Source organism: Fulmarus glacialis, unplaced genomic scaffold (genome assembly GCF_000690835.1).
Source record: "Fulmarus glacialis isolate BGI_N327 unplaced genomic scaffold, ASM69083v1 scaffold17379, whole genome shotgun sequence".
In the NCBI taxonomy this organism is placed as follows: Eukaryota; Metazoa; Chordata; class Aves; order Procellariiformes; family Procellariidae; genus Fulmarus; species Fulmarus glacialis.
Window position 1 is genome coordinate 2760 of NW_009234157.1, and position 23056 is coordinate 25815.

Genomic DNA, 23056 nt, shown 5'->3' on the forward strand with positions numbered 1-23056 from the left:
TGTAGAAGTCCAAGAGAATAGTAAGCATGAAGTATTGTACGCAGTTGCCCAGTAGCATGTATTCAAGAGAACAAACTAATATGCCTCTCACAAACAAAACTTTTTCCCGTATTGCATGTGATGTGCTTTCATGTACCTAAGTACACCTCCATTCCAGGAATTTCACATCTAGCAAGTGATTGAATTTTGCCTTTATGTACTCTTAAAATATAAAACTGACACACCAGTTCGTGTTAGTCTTTGTTTCACACAGCTTAAGCTGTACCACTCCCTTTTGTAAACTAGAAGGCTTCCTGTAGCCCTCAGTTTCCCACAACATTGCTGCTGTATGATTTGCTGGGCTTAAAATGGTAGGGAGGGATGAAACCAGAAGTACTCAGTGTGGCAGTGGTAGCTTAGGAAAGGTGGCATCTCTGATCCTTTGGCAACAGATGATCTCCCCTGTGTTGTATTCCCTTGGTCTCCTGCTATGCAGAAAGCTGTACCTTTGCCTATTCTGTATTTGTGTTTTTACCTCCAGGAAACTGGAACTGATGGTTAACTGAAATAACTCTCAGGCTTGCGCTCTCCCTAAGATGCCCTTGGTGGATGGTGTATCAGGGTATGGCTGTTTACTTATAAAATTTCAGGAGCTCATCCAAGATTATCAGCTTTAGTGAGAATTTAATGGTCAAGTTTTGTAGAGGTTAAAAATGCTAATACTTCCTGTTGCAACACTGCTGAGAGAACCTAATAGTGCTTTCAGGATTAGTGTGTGAGATGTGAATACAAAGTATAAAGATAAGAGGAATCCTATATAAAAGGGATTAATCCTGTATTTGTTATTAAGGGCAGTGGTTCTATTTTAAAGTTACAGCCAAGCACAAAATTTTGCATCTCTATTAAATATTGTCCCTACTCAATAAACCTTTTGAGTATGTGTTGGAATCTGAAGCATGTGCTTAACTGCTATGCTGAATTGGGGCCTTCATTACCAAATTGCAGGTGTATGTTAGTTTAAGTATTTAAGGAAAAAAAAAAAGTAAAACAATGCTTATTTTGTTCTGTTCAGTGTAGTTTGTTACATTAATGGAAAACATCAGAAATGCTGTGCTGTTGCTATGCTGTCTGAAACAGATTTAACGTAGTTAATGGCTTGAGTATTCAGTATGAGATAGGGTCCAGTTAAGAATTAACATGGAGTGATGAAATGAAAATTTAAAAAATGAAAGTGAGATTCTACTTTTTTGTGCATAATATTGTTGTAGAATGAGGCTTTAAAATGTTTTCCTGTTTAAAAGTGTGTTTCAGTGATATTTTGTAAATTCTTATGTGGATATTAGAGCATTTATTATATGTGTACGATATATAGATGGGGGCTCTGTAAACATTTCCATAATAAACTTCTCTGTATACTAGGGCTTAATAACTTGCTCATAAAAATGTGCTTTGGGCATAAAAGTGGTGTACTAGTCTGCCAGAAAGCTTGTGCTTTAAAAATAAATAAGATAAATAAATCTTATTCGAGAGAGATTTAGAAGGAAACTGAAGAAAAAATGTGCTGTACCTAACTCATTCCTGATAAATATTTGATCAATATGTTCTTTAATAAATTAAAAAAAAACCCCACTTAACTAGACAAACTAGTTCAGTGCTGAGCTAATCTTTCTAGTATACTTCAAGTCTGAACTTTCGCTTTAAGTCTATTGCTACATGAAATGTTCACATGTGTAATGTAGATAAAGCGTTAGTTCCTTGTTTTCAGCTACATCTCATAGGTTTGAGAACTCGCCTGGCTTCTTTAGATTTCTTTTCGCTAAATTTAAGCGGACAAAGGGGTTTCAGTGTTTCTTCATTAAATGTGTTTTCTCAGTCTCTGATAATTTCAATTATTTCCTTCTGGAAAGTCTCCCATTAATCTACACATTTCCTAGTGTCCAAAGCTGGGCACGTTGCTCTTAGGCCTTTGAAGAAAGCAGGGGGATTATCCTTCTGTGTATTCTGGGGTGCTTCATTCTCTGATGTAAGTATCTATACAATGGCTACTGTGTAGAGGCTATTAAGTAGAGTACTATTTAACAATTCCTTAATTGTTTCTTTTGCTGGCTGCCTGGGGAGAAGAAAGTGTTGCAATAAACAGAAGAAGAAAACATGTTTAGAAAGGAAATGAATATTGATTTTTAGCACACCTGTTAGATATAAATCCGTGTAACATTGTCTTGTATCAGTTTTGGTATGCAGACCTGTAAAATATGCTTTTCTGTAAGATAGGATACCTATAAAAGGCCTGTGGTCTGTTAACAGTGAAATAATTATTTAACTGTAAAACCTGGCTTTGCTTCACTGGCATTTTACTGAAAACCAGGGTGGCTGAGAGCTATTGATTCATACTTTAGTTTCGTATGAAAATTTTCAAAATAAAGATTTGTTTTATTTTCCTGATACTTTATTCCATCTGGAATTGGAGAAACAAGTTGAAGGGTTGTCTGTATTTCCACAGACTGTGCCCCTGCCCCGATGATTTTTCTGTTGCAGAATAACCTCAGTGTTGCTTGTGGGATGTTTGTGCTCTGAAGCAGAACCACTCATGCAGATGTGCTTTCCATGCAAAAAGTAAATCAGCACTGTATAAAACACATCAATGTAATAGGGTTTGTATTACTGTAGTGCTACCTGTGTAGTTTCAGTAGGCCAAAACACCTCTGGCACACCGAAGTCCTTTGTTACCCGTCACAAATGTGGGCTTGTAACATGCTATAGGAATTGTACACTAGAGGGCTTTTTTCCTTTTCTCCACCAACATAAAATTTAGCTATAGCTACGTTGTGCTAAATGAGACCACCAGATCTTTGCTCGTCTTTGTGAGACATTCCCTTATTTAAAATATTGGACTATGATGACAAATAGGAGACAAAAGCGGTGAAATAAGGTACATTCTGGCTTACTATAAATGCTGTGAAGTCTTTATTTTTACTTAGCAATGTTGTGGAGGAGCTGAGAAGTACTTACTTCTCTTAGCAATGTGTCTTCCGACCAAGGCAAATGACACAAGTCTAGATTCAGTATGTGTTCGCTTGCATGTTTGTTAGCTTTGAGATTGTTTAGGAAAAGTTCAATTTGATACTGTTTTTTTTGACCTTTACATATATAAGTATATTAATATAATTTGCAGGTAACCAGGACATTTGGGGTATGGTCTGGAGTAACAATATATAGATTTAGTAGGAAGTTTTGGTGTTTCCTAGATTATGGTTTCAAATCAGTTGGGTTTCATGTAATACTGACTGTATCTGTGGCATTTTACAGTAAAGTTCAAAATGAATATTGTGTATTGTGAAAGACATAGACATTTTAGTAGGTATAAATCTTCATATTTTCATTCAGGGTTTGACCTTGGGTGAATACATAGGCATGAGGATAGATAGTCTGCAGTTTTCTTTTTGTCCTTGCTGGATATAAACTAAAATCCCTCAATGATATTTCCCATAGGAAGGTGTGTGAAATCAAATGAGGGACATAGTCCCTTGAAAATAAGGGTAAGAGAAAAATAGAGTTGAAAAACAGCCAAATAGTGTGAGTGATATTTGCATATGCATTTTTAGCTATTGTAAATTAAGGCTTAATTTCCAGATGGAGTGTGGAGTGAATCTGAAGAAATAAAATGTGAGAGTCCCAATTTCTTGAATGTCTCTTTTTCTTATGTTTTAGCTGTATTATCAAGAAATAGAAAGAAATTAGCTTCTAGTGATGAAGTAGTTGAATGAAATCTGAAAAAATTACATACGTATACATATTTTTTTCTACTTTCTACTTTACTTGTTTTTCATTCATTGCCTAGTACTCTAACAATGCTGAAGATCTCAGACGTGTTCTGCAGATGACAGCTAACCTATTTGTATTTATCAGACAGAGAGACATACAATGTCGCCATTGTATTATCTAGTGCTGTTCCACAAACATTGGATGGATAACCAAGTAACTTTTATTTTTCTGTTGTCTTCAAAGGGACATCAGAGATGGCTTCAGAAGAAAAAGCTTCTATCCATCTCATTATATGAGAGAGCGATCCCCTCATAAGAGGGACTCTCCTTTCTTCAGGGAATCGCCAGGGAGCCGAAGGGATTCTCCGCACAGCAGATCTGGCTCTAGTGTCAGCAGCAGGAGCTACTCTCCTGAAAGAAGCAAAGCCTATTCTTTCCACCAGTCCCAGCATAGCAGAAGTATGTCATCTTTACATAAAAGAAATATTTCTTCTCAGCAAGGTAATGCTGGATTAATGATGAGAACTGGTTAGTGAGGTAAAACTGCAATTCACTGTATAAGCCCTTTTTCTTTACATGCTGTCTTTTACAATGAGAAAACTAGACATTTTGCACCAATTATGTGTTGTCTGCTCTTTGGATGTTTCATTGTACTCTCTGTTCCCTTATGTATTTCATGTGGGAGATTGTAGGTGTTATTTCAGTAGCAGCTCTAGACTAACTGTAGGAGTTTCAGCTGCACAGTATCGTATGTTATTTTCCTTTTAGCATCAACTGCTTCTGTTACTTCTTTATGTGCTTCATTGGATTCCCTTACAAGAAACTTTGCTGTCATCTATAGCTGATGAAGACTTTTCTTCCTGGGGAAGAGAGGGATTAAAAAAACTGGAGAAGTTAAAGTACATACTGCTACTTGTTACATTTTTTCTGAAAATGTTCTTAGAACTGTATTATTAGGGTTTTGAAGCTGGTTGTTTTTTAGCAATTTCATCTCATCGTCAGATTCTCTGAAATCTTGCTTTCCTCAAAGAAATGTGAAACATATCTCAGTTAAATCTATAGTGTGTATGTTCTGCCTTTTAAAAGGTTGGCTGTTAATCTTTCCCAGAAATCTAATGAATCATCTGTTTTGAAAATATTTAAGGTTTTCCTATTTAAATAATTTGCAAAAAAAAAAGGCAAAATTGCTTTTTTTAGTGTACTACAATCTTAGCCACTGCTGTTTGTACAGCTTATGTGAATTAATCCGATTTGATTTCCCTTTCTGCAAATGCTTTCTAGTGAACTATACAAATCTACTGTTCATTTTGGCAGCTTTTTAAAAATTAATTAGATTTTTTTTTTTTTATTCACTGATAGGCATATTGTGTGTTTCCAGAGTGGCAGACTGGACCGTTATGTATCACTTCTTGCCAAAAAAGATCTTGTGGAATTTAGTTAACATTGTTTAAATATTGAGGAATCATTTCACTCCTTGTAAGAATACAAATTATCTTTCTAGTTCATCATTGCAATTCTTTTAACGTTTTGTAGCAATAGTCATTGAATGTGAATATACTCCACTCAGCTGGAGTTTAAAGAATCCAGTGTAATGAAGGAGCCATGTAGGAGGCAGAGTTAGAGTAATCTGTAAAATTGAAAGGAGGTAGCTCATCCATGGGGCTGAAAAGCAGGTATCACAGAAGCAAAACTTGTGTTACTTGGAGGTGTCAAGGGAGACATACTGTGCTTTTGGGAGTGTGACAGATTAAAGACATGATTATTTCTATCTTCACGTTTTTGTCATATACTTTGTATTTATAGGAACTTTTAATTTTTCACAATTTTTCTTTTTGCTATTTCTTTTCATTGTTAAAGAGCTTTTTTAGTTAAAGGTAATTCATAATTCACCTTTTGTTTTATGGCTAGTAGAAGTTCTTAAATAAGGCTGCTTGCTATGTTTTTAAGTACGCTCTCCATTTAACATCATCTTCAAATCAAGGATTAAAGTGCAGTTTGGAACATTTGCTTTTGCCAGAGTAACTTCCCCAACTATTTTCAGTAGCATTTTTGAAAGACCCATCAGTAGCTGTGAAGATTTTTGCATGGATTAGGGCCTTCAACATCATAGCAGTAACTCACTTGCCTCTAACAATGTGTAGAGATGAGCAGGTGTTTGATCTTTGCTTTGTATTAAGTCTACGCTATACGTATGGTATGAAAATGTGAGGAAAGAGTAGAAGACCAACTTTTCAAATACCTTTCCTATGTTTAAAAAGTATGCATTTTGCATAGACTTTTCCTGACATTTTTTGTGTAGGTAGTGGTATTTTAAAATACACAACACGACACAGTCGTCTTTTATGGCATTGAGTAAAAAAAGAAAATAGCTCAGCTATTAGGAGTGAGATGTCATGTTTGTTCTTGCTTGCTTCGACTCATTAAATTAAAGCCATATTTGTTTATAGTTCTAATAAAATAATTTATATCCCAATTTTCATAACTATTTGATAGACTTCTTAATTCATCCCTTTCTTAATTGTATTGATACAAATGTAATGGAAGCCAAGGTAAGACTATATTGTTTTCCATTTGTGAACAGTCAACCGTTTCCCAGTGAGTGTGAATACTCTAGTTAATTTAGGCCTATTAACAACACATTTGCTTTTCGTATTTACCTTTTGCAGATCCCTTAGATGTAATCCATGGACCACAGGTTGAAAACTAGTAGTTTACACTGCAACCAGTTCTGCTGCTGCGGGCTGCCTGTAACCGGTCTGTGGCAAGGCTATGCACAGAATGCGATTAGCACAATGAATTTGAATTGTCATTTTGCCAATTTTAACTCCTACAAGAAAAACACTGATAATACAAGAAGCATCCAACCCGTGGTTTATACAATACAGGACTGTTTCCCATGGCAGGGCTTGTCAACATACTGTGGCCTGCTAAACCAGTTCCTACACTGCGTGGTTTCCTGGAATGATTGATTGTTGTCTAATATTTCACCCGTTTATATTATTACAGGAATATTAAAAAGTAAAACCACATCATCTTGCCAAATCATATTGATACACCCTTTTAGTTAATGTTGAAAAAGAGGACAATGGGTTTTCCTAAATGTGAAATAATATAGCTATATCTCTTCTCTCTTTGTAAAGAGAAGAAAGTGTTATCAATATTTATCAGATGGTGGAGCATGTAGATTTCATCTCTGACTTGAGCGAATTTCACTGCAATTTTTCTAAGCCAATAACTATGTTTGCAATGTATATCTTTAATATAATTTTACAGTCGTTAATTTTTTCTTAATTGTAGGTAAAGAGAGGACGTCAGTTCAATCGCTGAAAACATCAAGAGATGCATCACCTTCAGGCTCCACAGCAGTACCCTCATCAAAGGTGAATTTTCTTTTCGAGTACTTCTCACCATGGTTTTAGACTGGTCATTGTTGTTGGATTTTTTCCTCAGTTGGAGGGAGATATTGTATGCAGCTGTTAAGGAAAGGAGCATCTTGAATTGCTCTGCAATCCAGCAGAGGATAGGTTTCCCTTATCTGGCAGGAAGGTGCTGATAATGCTGTGTATCTAATGATGACACCAACAAACCTTTTTATTCTGTATTCACTGTCTCGTTTTAGGAGAAAGGGAGTTTTGTGTGTATTTAAAATTGTCATTTTCCAAAGTCCAGAGTGTGCTAGAAAAGGAATGGCAAGGAGAAAAATGGGGAAGCAGTTTTTAGGAGCAACAGTTCAATTGGACAAGCCTGTACTTGCACTGAACTCCATCCTTCAGTGATTCCTAAGCCGTGACGGGATTTGGAAACAGTGTGGTGAAGTGTCTGACTGACTGGGAAGATAATGTGAATAGCAGAGTTGGCTTGGAAGCAGGGCTGCTCAAGGATATGGCAAGAATGATAGCGTTTACTTGGGAAGGGAGCCACGTTGCAAGATAGTTTGGTAAATGCCGTTTTATGTTCTAAATGATGCTGTTTAATTTCCCCTCAAAAAAATCTTGTGGGCTGAGCACCAACTACATAATCTTGCTAATTAGTTAAACGGACAGGCTAATAAACACTAGTGAACGGTCAGCATTCAATATTGTTCTGGCTGTCCTGTGGCAGCAAAAACATGCCTGTAAATTATATTTGAGGTTAAAATGAACACTTCCACGGGAGTATTTTCTCTAAATTCTTGAGAAATACTTTAATGAGAAATAAAGAAACAATGCATTATATTGTTCTAAGTGAATAAGGTCCTATTAAAAAGTAGCATTCGCCCTAAGTAGCTTGGTGTACTATCCTGGTTCTTGAGGTCTTTTTAATAAAAGCTGTGGAATGCTTAAACAAAAAAAAAAAAATTGGAAGAAAGAAAGGTACTTTTTGTTGTGAGAAGGTGAAACTGAAGGAAATAATTAGGTGGGGGAAAAAATCAGGCTTTGGTCGTGCTATGTCATTCTAAGTACTTATCCCTTATGCAGCTCTTTTAGAACTGCTGTGCTAGGCATTAGGTAATTGCCAATGTCCTTGAGGGGGGAGGCAAGCGATATATTTTCAGCAATGTAAATAAGGAAAGTAAGATAAAAGCTGTTATGCACAAGTTACACTGATTTGGATTATAAAATAAACTTTATAATTAGTTCACCTATTTTGCTTACAGACTCAGCATACTACAGCTTAATACCAAATCCTTGCTTAATACAAACCTTTGAGAACAAGGAGACATTGCAAAATCTCTTGCTCTCGTATTAATATGTAGTGTGAGCTTGAACTATAAAGTATTCTTTAAATGTTTTGCTTTCTTCTTCAGTGATCATCATCTTCTGATCTATGCTGTATTGGGTTTTTTTTGCCAGCAGTTTGCATATATCTGCTGGCAGTGGATATCACTTGATGTAAGCTACACAAAATGAAACTTTCTGTTTGATCGAAATCATTTCCCCAGACAACACAAATATTTATTGGGTATGCATCAGCTGCAGAAGTGAAAGTATTTCAGTGACCTTTTATTGCTTTTCTCCTGAAGTCCCGAAATCTGCTTGTAATGTACTGTCTTGTGGCAGTGGAGCCTCTTGGGGTGATAGCTGGATTACACCGACCAGTTAAGTGATACAAGTGCTTCACTGACATAGAAATATCAGCAGAAAAAGTCTTGGCAAAACATGATGAACATCTCTAGGGCCAGGGTCTTACAATCTACATAGATTTGAAAAATGAGTTATATATTTTATTTTATAGATTAAAGGAGAAAATTTTCAGTGCTCTAAGTTATAATTTGGCTTTGAAATACTTACAAAGGTATATGCTTCTGCAGCAATATTTCTTTTCACTGTAGTAACTATATGCAAATCTGAAAAGGTACTCTCATCTGTCTTATAATTAATTTTTTACATATTCATGCATGTGAATTAATACATGTTGGTATTATCTGATCTTAACCAGCTGTTTAATTGACTACGGCATGAAATCTTTTGTGTTTCTCTTTAGTAGCTGTCTGGACTGCAAGCCTTGGAGGCTGTATCCGACATAATTAGAGCAAAAGGCAGATGTGTGAGACAGGGAAAGCTTCCCAGCAAAGATAGCAAAAAACTGACAGGTTTTTGCTGTTCTTATGTTATGCATAAGGTAAAAAATTAAAAAAAGACACCTCTGTTTTGAGGCGGGGGGGAAGTTTGGTTGCTTTTTACAAGATACACTAGGTTGTTCATTTCTCGCAAGTTTGCAGCCTAAGTAAATATGTTCCTTTCTTCAGTTGTAGTGTTCCTGTGGAAATACCATTACTTCATTACATAAAATGCACTCAGAATTTTTTAACACATATTTATTGACATGCGATCTACAGAATTAAATTTAGTGAGATTAAATTAAACAGATTCTTTTTGCTGTATTCCAGTAGATACTAGAGTAGTTAGTTTCTTTTATGGCTTGTGGAAATATTGTAAGTCATGTGAGATTTTATTTATCTTCATTTCATGCAAAACTGACTGTTGGTGACAAAGATACTGGTCTTTTCTTTTGTTAGTATTGGCCAGAGCTACATTTGAGGAAAGGGAGAGATTCATAATAATACCACAATATAAGTTTTTTTGGCAGCTAGGGAAAAATCAGGTTAAAGGTAAAAGTCAGGCATACTATGGGGAATAAGAACATGGTGGGAAAAAAATTTGGCAGCAGATAGTTTGTAGTGAGACTGGTGTAAAAACAACTGTGTAGTTTTGAAAGGTGAGCTGGGCTAGTTATTCTATGAATTATATTACCCCTTTCTTTTAAGAACCCTCTTTGTACCCCTGCATATTGAACTTTGTCACCTCCTGACTCCGCTGGTTATAATTATGTAATTTACAATTATAGAAAAGAGGGATTCCTATTTGAACATTGTGTTGCACTTCTCTTCTGGATTCAGATAAAGATGGTGTCTTTATGACACAGAATCCTGGAAGGGTTCTGTGAATTGTATACTTATGCCATACTACAGCACAAAGAGATGTTGGATAGTATTTCACTTGAGGTAAGCACAAAAGGTCTGAAGATGAAACAGTCTATTTGCTTCCTCTGACCATTTATGTAATTTGGAATGAACTAGCGGTAAGAGGGGAGTGTTGGTTTTTTTTGTTTGGTTCTTTGTTTGCTAAGATGCAACAGGCATTCGGCAGAAATTGTGACAACCTTTTTCAGGCAGCAGGATTTTCTGTCTTTTTTAGATATCCACCTTAATGTTGCATTTTTTAATACTAGAGTTGTACAGATTCTTGGGTGGATGGTTCTATAAGTACAGCTGATTCAAATGAAATACCCACATATTAACAAGATTTATAAAGCTAGCTATTCCTAAAATGATTTTGGTACGTGGGTATTTGTCATTGTCTGTTTGTTGCTCTGTTAGTAAAAGCCAAATCATATTCTTAGAGAGAAATCAATTTTTAAATATTATTTATATGAGTATTTCCACCTGAAAGGTAAATTGAAGGGCCATAAAGCCATGACTGACTCTATTATGTGATCAACGTTCCCCCCAAATAAAAAATAATGAATTTTAATGGAAGCACCTCTGATAATTTAAAGTATGTATAAAATACCTTTTATCTCTAATTAGCTTAGGTTTTATACCCTACACAGTATTTAATAGTTTAGTTTAAATTTGTTACAACCTTTTATGCCTGAAAATCACATTGTATTATTAGATCACTCCACACTTGTATCTGACTTCTTAGTGCCCATTTGATCCATGTCTGTTTAAACTCAACTGGTCTCAAATAATTTTTCTGTCATCTCTGTCCCATGAATTTAATAAAATTGGTTCTGAAAGTATGGTGCTGTTTTTAACATTTTACTGAACTTAATTGATTTATCTTTTTTTCTCTCTCTTTTTTTTTCTCTGCTCTCTCTCCACCCACTTTTCTTTTTAAAGAAATCAGTCAGCAAATGAAATAGCTTCAGCTTCCTTATTTCCTATTTTAAAATGTTTTGGGGATCTGAATAACTATTTATTTTAGTTTTGAAGGTGTTTTGGCATGTGTAAATATATTTCATGTTAAACCTTGACTATAATGTTTTTGTACAGGCCTTGGATAAGAGCAACAGATTATCAGAAAAGGAACTTGCAGAAGCTGCAAGCAAGTGGGCAGCTGAAAAGTCAGAGAAGGCCGATGAAAGCAATTTACCTGAAATAACAGACTATGATGTAAGACAGGAGTATTAATCAATTTATTTTAAAGTGTTACAACAATAGACACTTGTTTTTCTGCACTCTCTGGAAAGGCACATTTTGTAACTTACCCCTGAATTTGTCTGCCTATGCTATTAAATAGGGAGGGAGAGGGAGACTAAAGCCTTGTGAGTGAGGTATTTATTTATTTATTTATTTATTTATTTTTAAAAATACACAAAACCAGAGTAGGTTTTGTTAGTATAATTTGAATTCATGTTGACAAAACAAGGCTCCAGCTCTCCCAAGGATTCTCCAAGGAACTCTTGTACTAGTGTAAGTATGTATGCCTACTGAACTCCTTAAAATTAGCAAGGGAATTCTGAGTCAAAATACGAGTGTACATGTAAAACATAAGACTTAGAAGAGAGACTCTGGTTTATTGAGTTCAGTTACATGCCATGTCAGCCTGCCATGTCATGTATTCCTTTTCAGAAAGCAGTCCTCCTCTATATTAAAAATTAAGCTCTTCCTTGGTACTGCAGTGGGTAGATATTTTTCCCCCCAGAACCTTTATTTCATCAATAATCAACATTAATTAATTGCCAGTTTATACCCATCTGTTCTTGCCCCTTCTTGTCTTCTACCCTTTGCTATATTGAAGTGTGATTATACCCCTTTTCAGTCTTCGTTTTGTTACGCTGCTCTTGGATAGGGGATGTCTTTTTTGGATTCTGCTATGTTAGTGGAAGATGTATTTGTCATTTAAAAGAAACCAAATGTCATGTAATGTCTTTTCGTAAAATAGCCTGTTTTAATTCTGTGATCGTTTCATCTTCAACTTTCACTTTGCTTCAACTTTAGAGGCACTCTTACAAAAACAAAATAGTACTTACTTTACAAAGTCACGTGTCTTAAACTTCGTAATTAATGGGTTTGTATTTTATATTTGTTTGTAAATAATTTGAGGGAAAATAAAAGCATCTCGGGAAGCATCAGATTTCCTCCTTGTGTTTCACACTTGTGGAACCTAAGGGCTAGATTAGAGAAATAAACTCATTGGATCGATATTTATCTGAACTTTGAAGTCCTGTCCATTGATGTAATGGCTGAGTGCATCAACAGCTTCTTGATACTGGACAGGAAGATCCAGTTGAATAAATAAACTGTTCATTTCCCTCCAGGAAAAAGAAATTAAAAAAAAAAAAAAGGGGGAGGTGTTGGAGTGAGGAAAAAGAAGCAGCAAACTGATCCAAGGATGAATGCCATTATGGAGGAGAACATATGCATGGACATTTCTGAGAGGTTCAGGAGAGTAACAGTGAAGACAACTGTCACTCCTGTTCTTGATGAGGGGAAAGTAATGCAAGGGAGGAAAGAACAGAGCGGGCCATATGGAGAAGAGTTGTTTAAAGCTTCCTCTGTGCCTCAGAGAAAGTTGCAGTAGCAAAAAGATTCAAAATAAAGGAAGATTCAAAATAAAACAATTGCAATTGATTGTGGCAGTCTGAGATGATTTATTGGCTAAGAAAGTGTGCAATAGGCATGCTAGTGAAGGCGGTGAGGCATCTCATTCTGAGTCTTAGAAGAAAGGATACTTCTCACCTTGATTAGTAGGCTGTCATGTATGAATTGCAACAGTTTTTAACTTTTTCCAGTTTGTCTTACATAGTGCTTAATAGTTGAACTTTGTGTTGCACTGAAATTTTTAGCAGCCTTTACTCCTTTTTTTTTTTTTTGGGTCTAATGCTTTTCTCTTTCATGTTAGTTAAGTCTTAAGATTCTCGACCTCTTTATTTTTGATAGTAGAAAATATTTTTATGCATCTTCTTCAATTCTCAAATCTTATTTTTAAAAAAAAAAAAATTTACTAGATTCTACAAATCTGTTCCATAATATTGGATTTAAATATGCTGGAGTAATTTCTTCTCTTTTCACATCTTCTATATGGACTCCTTGGAGTGGGAGTCTCTTTTCTTTGGGGCAGGGATGCTGTCTTAATTTCTGTTTTAGAGGGAAGCTTATACAATTTTGATACTTCCGTAAGATTTCTCATATGATCAGGAATCCTCTAAGCGTGTGTTTGCTTTTGCTATATAATAGGTATCTCTGTTCCTTTAATATTAAACCTGTGGTCCTGAATGTTGCAAGAGTTCTTTCTGACAGCATTTTGATTTTGTCGATGCCTGTTTACTTTGATTTTGTTACTTTTATCCTTTCCCAGAAAACTAATCCCACTTTCACTGTGGATTTTTCTTGCTAGCTGGTGTTATAAATATCACATATACAAATTCCTTCTCAGCGGAAGGGCAGGTAAAGGTTATCTGACATCATTGTCTTTACACAGTTAAGACTGAGTCACAGGTTTTTTATGATGTCATGTTTTCTACATGTTTAAAATCCATATTTCTGTATCTGTTAGATTGTAGCAATAATACTTCACTAATAATCTTGATAAGCAAATTCATATCTAACTGAATGACTGTATTTGGGGTTTTATTTTTGCTCTCACACTTTGAGGTTTTTATTTTGCTCTCAAAACTGAAATTTTTTTTTTTTTTCTAAGGCTGGATCTTCAGCTCCATTATACGTTGAACAAACAGAGGAAACAGAAACAAATATAACAGATAGTACAGAATTATATGAGGATGGCCAGCTTCTTGGCCGCTCAAAAGCAATTGCAACTAAGACAAAGGAGATTGAACAGGTGAGTCCTCTTGGCGTTTTGTCACTGATACAGTACCTGTGTAATGGTTTGGTCTGCTAGAAATATGTTGGTTTATTTTTTCCTCCTTCTTGGAGCATAACGTGAATGTAATCTGATTTCTTGAGATGATGTGATGATAACATCTCCATCTATTTAACTCTGAAGAAGCATGGCATTTATCTGCACGTGGGAATTAGTGGTAGTTTTCTGTAACTTACATGCAACACCTGCTATTTTGCAAGCCAAGAAAATGACTGCTGCTTTGAATAATTGTTTTAAAATCGAATATAATACAGATAATTTCAAATGTAATTAAGAAGTAAGGCTTTATGTGAGGTCAAATTATCAAAAATCACTTTTGCACTGTAATTTCCTTAACTTAAATATATACAGTTTAGGATTGAACACTAGAAGCTGCCTGTTGGACTTGTTGTTGTTGTTGTTGTTGTGGGGGTTTTTTTTGGGGGGGGGGGGGGGGGTGTTTTGTTGGGGTTTTGTGTTTGTTTTTTTTAAATCAGCTTTGAATGTCAGTGCCTTTGTCGTTCTCTGAAGATTAAAACCTTTAAGTTTTGCTTTGACTACGGTGTTTTACATCTGGCTAAGGGAGGGATATTGAGTTCAAAATTTGTATTCTTTTTTCTGTTGAGTACTTGGGAATTGATTTAATACAAAACAAGATTTCTATTACTCTCCTTGTAACATTGTTTTTTTGAGGAGGTTCAATGGAAGTTTACGTATTAGTCTTTAATATCATGTCACCTCACAGTAAGGAAATTATCTACAATAACCTTCAATTTCATTTGTCATAAACAATCGAAGTGTTTTGTTTCCATATTTTTGTTACTTTAAATTGAGAGTTTGGAGATTTTTCTGACTTGATCTTTCTGACGTAAATGGAACTATGCCCAACTCTGGAAATTGCATTTGAAGTTTATAATTTGGGTGTGAGAAAGAGATTACTTTCTTCAAACTTGCTCTGATTTACAGTGTTTTCAGTGTATGCCTGGGATGGGTGGAAGGGAAATATAGATCACTTTTCCCCCTTATGATTATCTCATAATAACATCTTCAAGAAAATAGGTCTCTGGTCTTGTTCGAGATAAGCTTATTCTGGGTCTTCATTTTCCATCTTAATTCTAGTGGCCTTTGTTCTGTTGCCTGTGAGCCCATTTCCTGTACTGTAACACTGTTCCTTTTTTCTGGACACTTGAAAAACAACTTTCTACTCAACTGTTTTTGTTTCTTTTTCTTTTTTTTTTTTTTTTTAATGTTGACTTTGCGTAATCATGTTCCTAGTGAGCATGGCTTTGCATGTGTGCAAATGGGGTTAACCAGAGCATGCTGTAACTATGAGGGTCATGATGCAGTTTGTTTATCCCTATGTGTCTGATCAGCAGATCATACATGGCCCAAATCAGCTACTACCAAATGCATAAACTTCTGACTATTTAAGAATGACAAACTGAGAAAAATAAAGACTAGGAGTAGATTTAAAAAAAAAAAAAGCTATTGTGATTATTTAGCCTGATGCTGGTGAATCTGTGATTGGTTTATTTCCCACGAAGATCTAACCCTCGGTCCTAAGGACAGGCTTATAGTGAAGACAGATGAAAATTTGGGCATAAAAACTAAATGTTGTTTGCAATATGATCTAATGTTACTATGTTTAGTAGGGTTTGCACTTATCTCTAAGGAAATCTATATTATGTTCCGTAAAGTAGAATACTTTTAGGAACTTAGCTCAGAAAAGCCTGAGGAATAACTTAAAAAGATTTGGATTTCATGGAACCAGTTTCTCCTGTTGTTGATTTCAATATTGAAGCTGTCAGCTTCTGCAGAATTATATTGAAGATGCTTCTGGTGTCATTCTAAAATCTTATTTTATTTTATTCAACTCAACAAGATTCATATTTTTTTATAAAATCAGGTACTGTGAATTTGTTGAGAGCTAGAGAAGATATGTATTTAATCGTTTAAACTTAAGACTGTAAAATGACGTATGTGTTTTTCAGATGAATGTTTAAAAGTAACTTCTACTTCAGCAATTAAAAAAAAAAAAAATCCAGAAAATTTATTGTTGTGATAGTCCTGATGATTTTCATAATTGTGAAATACTGTGAATCTTCCTACTGTATATGGAAGCAGTCTCTCTGTAGAAATTTGTACACTATTCTGTTGACTTTGAGTTGTCAGCATCTAAAAGTAAATTTGGTTTAATTCTGTGTGGCTTGAGTTCTCTACCTTTGACAAGGAATGAGGGAGGGAGCAAAGAGTGGAATGGAAACTAAATTTGCAGTCCTGTGGCGAACTGCTGACTAAAGGTTCTTTGGATTAACTTCTCAATATAATTTTTACTGGTTTTGCTACTGTTTAACTGAAAGTATGTTTCTGGTTTTTTGCACAGTAAAATTACTCCTTAACATGCAAATTTAATACTATTGCTAGTCATGCTATATTGTTTATATAGATGCAACATTTAAATTTTAAAAGTGAACTGTAGGCTATAATACACTTTAGGAATATGAAGACTGACTTGATAATGAAATACAGAATACATTTATAAGAAAGCTTTTATATAATTTGTTTCTGATTATTTGTCTTGAAGACAGAAATAAACAGCAGAAAAATTTCTTATTCTGTGGACTTTTTTCCAGTTCAGGTGATTAAAATACCTTCTGAATATCTAGCTTGAATGTATTATTTCTGGAATGTCATTTTGTGGAAGGATTACTAAAATAAAATACTTATTGCAAAGAGTTATGCTGCAAAAAAGGTGAAGCTGTAATCCTTCTGCAAAGCAAGATTCCCAAAAGATTGGTTTTCAGTCTTCACTGGACAGCTAATAAAGTACTTTAAATAAATAAATAAATCGGACAGGGTAGAAATAGCTTCTTGTGCCACTGGGTATGTGTCTAAGAATTGGTGAGGGTCCAGCTAGTGTTTGAGAAAGTGAGGTTTGATTAGAAGGCTTGACCCGTCAGACCTCTTCTGCTTCTGTCTCCCAGGTTTTTCTGCTTTCTCTTGGAGCATCAGATCTAGTGATGTTTGCTTTTCAATTCATATTTATTCTCATCCTGATTCCTAGGTATTCTTTCTGTTCCAAACTCCTGTTAAAGCCCTCTTTGCTTTGTCCTCTCCATATCCATCTGTCTCCAAAGCTCAAACCAGGAAAAAGAGCAAAATTTTCCAAATACGTACTTTTACTTCATAGTACGGTACTATTTCAGGTAAACCCAGAGGCAAAAAACTGTGCTGACAGAACATGTACAGTGTGTTGCAATGACCGAATTCATTGCTGTACAGCAGAGAAACAGGCAGCTTGATGCCTTGGAGGGGGAAGAGGGGGTGGCAGCTTGTGGTTTAGTCTGTTATGTCTCTTAAGAAAAAACAACAACAAAAAAATCCCTTGGGCAATTGAATGAAATAGTCATACAAGTGTTCTGTTTAAGTAAGTCCATCTCCGTATCTTATGTATTGCTCATATCACTCTTTCGTAAAGTTCCCTCTACCTTTCCTCTAAGTTACAATAACACAATCGCCAAATTCAGAATTTTAAATGGAACGTGATTGTAAATGGTCGCTCTGGCTCATCAACAAAATATTTGTATATTATTTGTTTGATGGGGGACTCACTGCAAGCATTCATGTAAAATCATGTAATTTGAAGAAAAATAAAATTCTTTGTGTGCTGACTATGACAGGACAAAAATTGTCAAACAAGTGCTAGTTGCTGTTTGCAATTTAGTGACTATCTTTTAAGAGTCTGCAGTTGGTTTGCAAGTATTAACTGAAGCTGACATAAAGAGAGGAGAATAGAAGTTGTGCTCATGGATAAAGGCTCAGAAGAATCCGGACACTGTTTGAACAGAGCCAAGGGTTATCTATGTGATTCCCAAACTAGAAGAACTCCAAAGCATATCTTTAATTTGAAGTCTGCCAGTATCACTTGGGAAGGAAAAACATGGTTGAAGATGCAAAGGCACTTGAGAACATTGCTGGACTGGGACCGCAGATCCTGGAAGTCTCTGGTCTCATTTTGGAAATGACAGGCATAGTGACAGTGTCATAGAAATGTCCAGGTTGGAAGGGACCTCACCTGGGCCAATCTTCTCTTGAAACAGGGCCTTAGACCACATCATTCAGGGCTCTGTCGAGTCTTGAATATTTCCAGTGAGGGAGATTCCACTGTTTCTCTGGACAGCCTATTTCAGTGTTTCACTGCTCTCTCTCTGAGCTCAACTGCCATCAGTCCTGCATGCCGTTCTCCAGAACATGCATTCTTTCCGCCAAGGACACGGTTTCTGCTCCCTGCTCCTCCTGGCAGTTTCCCATCCCCATCCTTGAACTGTGGAGTCCCAGTTCCTTGCTGTGGTCCCTTGCTTTTGGCTGGCCTCACCTGGGGAGGTGAGGGACCTGCTCCACCTGGAGTGGGCTCAGCTGCTCTCAGGGAAGGGTTGAGTTCCCAGGACCTGCTGGCTCTGCCACTTCGTGGTTGGTAGAACAGGATCTTTCCTGGCACTTCCGCGCAGCAGGTACTGGGAAAACTGATCCCTTCCATCCTGGTGCATTTTCTGTTCCATCTTTACACCTCTTTGTGCTGAATGAAAATTCTGCAGCATAAATGTGTGTCTCATGTTTTAATATGTTCTGTGAAGTAGGATCTAGATCCATGAGGTGGCTTTTGATGTTCTGTTTGTAAGCAATCAAAAACTTGGGAGAGTTTTTAAAAGCAAAAGTAGTGAGGTAATTAGCATTCTTGTCGGTTTGTTTTTTGGGTTTTTTTTTGAGCTAAGTGTTTCCTTATGCCTTTGAACATGTCTTTCCCTCTTTCCTCCACAATTACAATTTTGAAATTTGGTTTAGATGTTTTCTGAGCATGGTGAGGTAAAAGCCCATTAAATAGGTGTTTAAAAAATTGGTCAGGTACTTGAGAATAGAGTAGCAGAGAATTTTGCATTGGCATGTCAGGGTCAATGAATATTCATAGGTTGCTGATGTAACAATTTAATGCATTTTTTTATATTTTTGCATTTAATAACATGCAGTATACATTAAAGTATTGTTTTGGATTTGTTTAGTTTCTGTTTTTATATAGTTAAGGATCAGCTTATGCTTTTAGCACATAATGTGCTGAAGTGTGGGTTTTCTTCAGAAGTGATGACAAATATGTCCCTGCTGTTAAATTCACAGTTGGAGCAATTCTGCGTCGGTGTTACACAAAAGGCTATCTCTTTGTTGTTCCTTTATGAGAATGAGTAGCAGGGATTCTTGAAATGTCTTATCTTGTCTAGACATCAAGTCTGCAACATTGTATTAATTAGTCCATTATTATGTGTCCAGTTTCTTAAATGTTGCATATGCAAGTTGAAGTGATATGGGTTACCTCTGAAAATCTATTTGCTGAAGACAAATTTTGCCAAATGAGCCAAATACCTTCCTTGATTTTGGCAAAAAATCAAAACTCTTAAGTTTCTGAATGAGATTTGACACTCAGACCTCAATTTGTCTATTAGCACAGAGCTCTGGCATCCAGGAAGGAAGCATAGGAATTAATGCATTCATAAATGCTTTTTTTCTTAACGGAATTACTTTACTGGCTGACTGGATGCTTTCAGTTCAACAATATTTTTAAATGTTCAGCAGAAAAATACTTTTAAGTGTTCAAACATTTGGATTAACTGCTTGTTTACTTGACTTTCGAAATTAATATTACGTGTTAACAGCCCTCAGTAGTATTAACAAACTTATTGGACAGCCTTCTTACAGGAAGATGCTGAAAATCACAGGTTTTTCTAAAGCTTGCATTTGAAACTTCATAGGTATGGTGCATAGAAAGAAGGAAAAATGGGTATGTGGCTGGGTCAACAGGCTGTCCAGATTCTGTTTCCAGATCTGCTGTCTAAGTGCTTTTCATTTTTAGGTAAATTACTTAAATCTCTGGCCTAGGAGTTGCAGTTAAGTAAGAAAAACGGTTAGGTTTTAGCAGTTGTAGTGTGTGTAGTTTCAGAAGAACTGTTTCTTGTTCTCCTGCTTTGTCAGATCTCTTGTTCCGGTAAGATCTATATAGCAATAACTGAAATGTGTTTGTGTGTATTTAGCACTTTTTAATGGGACTCTGTTCTCTGGGGGTGCTGCTCTGAGAGAAGACTGACAGCTCACAAAGTGAAACATTACGTTGTGAGGATTTAGTTAAGAAAGTTTTGGTTTTAATATCATAATATTTAGTAAAGAAAATATACAGGCATTTCTGTCATGATAAAATAGTTACAATTTCTGTAATGTATGGAAGTATACTGTATGCCTTCCTGTCCCGTGTCCATTGCTAGTTTTGTTTTGCCTCAAACAAAACTGTTTTACAGTGCTTCAACAGTGTAAAGGTGAAAGAGGATGTAAATGTGAGTTAGCTTCCACGTCTTGGCTAGGAATAAGCTAGTGAGAAACTGTGGTAAGTTTTATAAGTTCTGGATGTGTTAAACATTTAAATGTCAGCAGTTGTAGTAAAATAAATAAATGAATAAATAGGACTAATGGGAATCCAGGAAGGAATGAAAGAGGCCGACAAAACTGGCCTTGGGTGTACATTTTCTTTTGACTTCAGCTGAGCCAGGGAAACAGATTACTGTTTCCTTAGATTAGCTTGTTGGTCTGCTTGTGCTGTTGCTCATTTCAGGCAGAATTATCTAGGTTAGAAAAAAATCCCCTAATTAAAATATGAGTTAAGAGGTAGGTAAGTTAAGTGAAGCTGAGGGAACTGGAACAGTAGCTAGAGAACACATTAGAGGATTATTTCTGATTATGGATGAGGTCAGACGTGCTTTGTTTTTGACAGGAGTAGGCCAGATGAGAGTAAAAGATGGGGAAGCTGTAGATTTTGGTTCCCTCCTAGCTTTTCTGCTGTTCTTCAAACCTTGTGTGCTTAATACACAGCAGCAAGGCCTTAATGATGAAATCATCATCAGTTTAATTTGGTTAGTAGCATAGTATGTATCATGCCTCTTCTGAGCTTATGTTTATTTTATTTAAATGTAAGTTGTAATTAGGTGTGTTAATTTATTTTTTCCTAATCAAGAAAACATTTGTTTCAGGTTTTGGTATTTTGCCTCAGGCTTCTCAGAAAAATTGATGACAATTCCTTTACTTAATTATATCATCTGCCTATGATCTTGTTTCATCCTTTTGCAGTTTATTAGTTTCCTTGTATCAGTACCTCTCTCCTTATGTACAAGGCAAGTCATCTATTACTTTTTACACATTCTTAAGCACTTTTTCTTCCATATTAATTCTGACTTGCTGATTTTTCTACTATCTTTTAATATTTATTCTAGACCTCCTTAATTTTTACCATTGCAAAATCAAATAAATTGTTATGCTTATTTGCATCTTTATAGTTCACACTTGCCTTAAGTCTTTTTTGTGCTGTGATCTTTTCCATTTTCTAAATCTGAGCTATTTGTTAGAAATCTGCGTTTTCACGTTTATTGGACTGCAAGATGGAGAACATAAAAGCTTTTGGTCAGTATTCTCATAGTATCATTAATTCTTTTTACAAATACATTGATTTAAAGCAGGATACTTTTGAAAGGATGTGAAAAATTTAACTACTTTCCTTTTCTTGTGTTTGGGTCACCATGCTTTACAAGTTGCAGTCTTTCACTTTCCATTTTTTTTCAGCTTTTCCCTTTCCATGGACATTAATGGGTTATTTGGTATGTACTGCAGTGTTCGTAATTACAAACTGCTGCATATGCAAAATCAGTGCAACTCACTCATTTTACTTCAGCACCTGAAGGTATAGTTTAATAAGGAAATGTATTACCACATTTCAGCTTTTTGCCAGCAGCTTTTTTCATTGGAAAGCTGATAAAAAGTGAGTGTTATTTAATATGCAACACTCATAAAGCAATACTTTTAAGAGAAATTAACACCATAAATGTACGCATCTATACAGTAGCGGTAGAGTATTTCTATTCTTAGAGAGACTCAAATACATTAGATAAAATTCACCTTTAGCTGTCTATCATTATCTATCTATGGAAGATTTTGTGTGTGACAGTTTATTTTGCCATATGTTTTTTTAATGTAACAGGTTTTGGCCTGTGCTAAGCACGTTATTTTGAAGCTGGTGAATGCTGGGGACCTGACCCGTTGACAAATTTAGTCATTGATACAGGTTTTGATGTAGTGGCACTTCATTTATGTGACCAAGCAGGACTGCAGATTACATGATCTCAAAGAGGACTGTTTGCTTACAGTCAGTCTTAAAGGGGATTGTTTATAGGTGTTATAATTTCATCGCAGATCTCTAGAAGATTTAAATGAGAGAGTGTTAGTAGTTAGATACTTGATAAAATTGCTGGACTTAGTTAAAACCAAAGAAAATGTGAACAGTGCCTAGCTGTTCAAATCTGAAAAATAAGATCACTTCTTGGTCAGAAAAAGTGAAAATCTAAGGAGCTGTCCCTTAAATAGTATTTTTTCAATCAACAGCTAGCACTGATTGCTTGATTTAAAATTTCTTGTTCTGTCATGAGAAATCAGAACAACTTAACAACAGGATGAGAGACGACTTGGAAACTATAATACTGAGTAGACTAGGAAGAAGAAAGATTAGTTTCAAGAAATGATGATGGTAAACAGGATTGGAAAAGGCATTAGGAAGAGAAGAAACTCTCTAAAAATGTGTGGGCCTTCATATATAATTAGGAACTAATTATGAGAAATTGCCTACTGAAAAAACTGTAAGAAGTTAAGGTGCTTGGAAGGATAAGAAGAACTGACACGGGCGAGGCTCTTGAGAAAGCTGAAGGACAAAACCAGCAATGATGAATAGTCTGAGCTTTGATAAAGGCAGTAGTTTCTGTGGGGGTGAGGGTTATTGGGTGTGTGTGTGTGTGTGTGTGTGTGTATGTGTTTTTTGTTGTTGTTGGGGTTTTGTTGTTGCTGGTTTTGATAACTTTAATTTAGAGGATAGAGAGAGCCTCCTTGCCA

The 23056-nt window shown here is 35.7% G+C and overlaps 1 protein-coding gene across 1 annotated transcript in view; it reads left to right on the forward strand.

The window, feature by feature from the left end:
* Positions 1-3984: 3984 nt before the first annotated feature.
* The window catches only part of PPHLN1 (periphilin 1), a gene marked incomplete at its 5' end in the record, with an annotated part of 40864 nt that continues 21792 nt past the window's right edge, over positions 3985-23056 (forward strand). Inside the window, 4 exons of the mRNA XM_009585573.1 lie at positions 3985-4241; positions 7038-7120; positions 11278-11397; positions 13928-14068. Coding sequence (XP_009583868.1) covers positions 3985-4241; positions 7038-7120; positions 11278-11397; positions 13928-14068 — 601 coding nt within the window. The remainder of the gene's footprint in view (positions 4242-7037; positions 7121-11277; positions 11398-13927; positions 14069-23056) is intronic.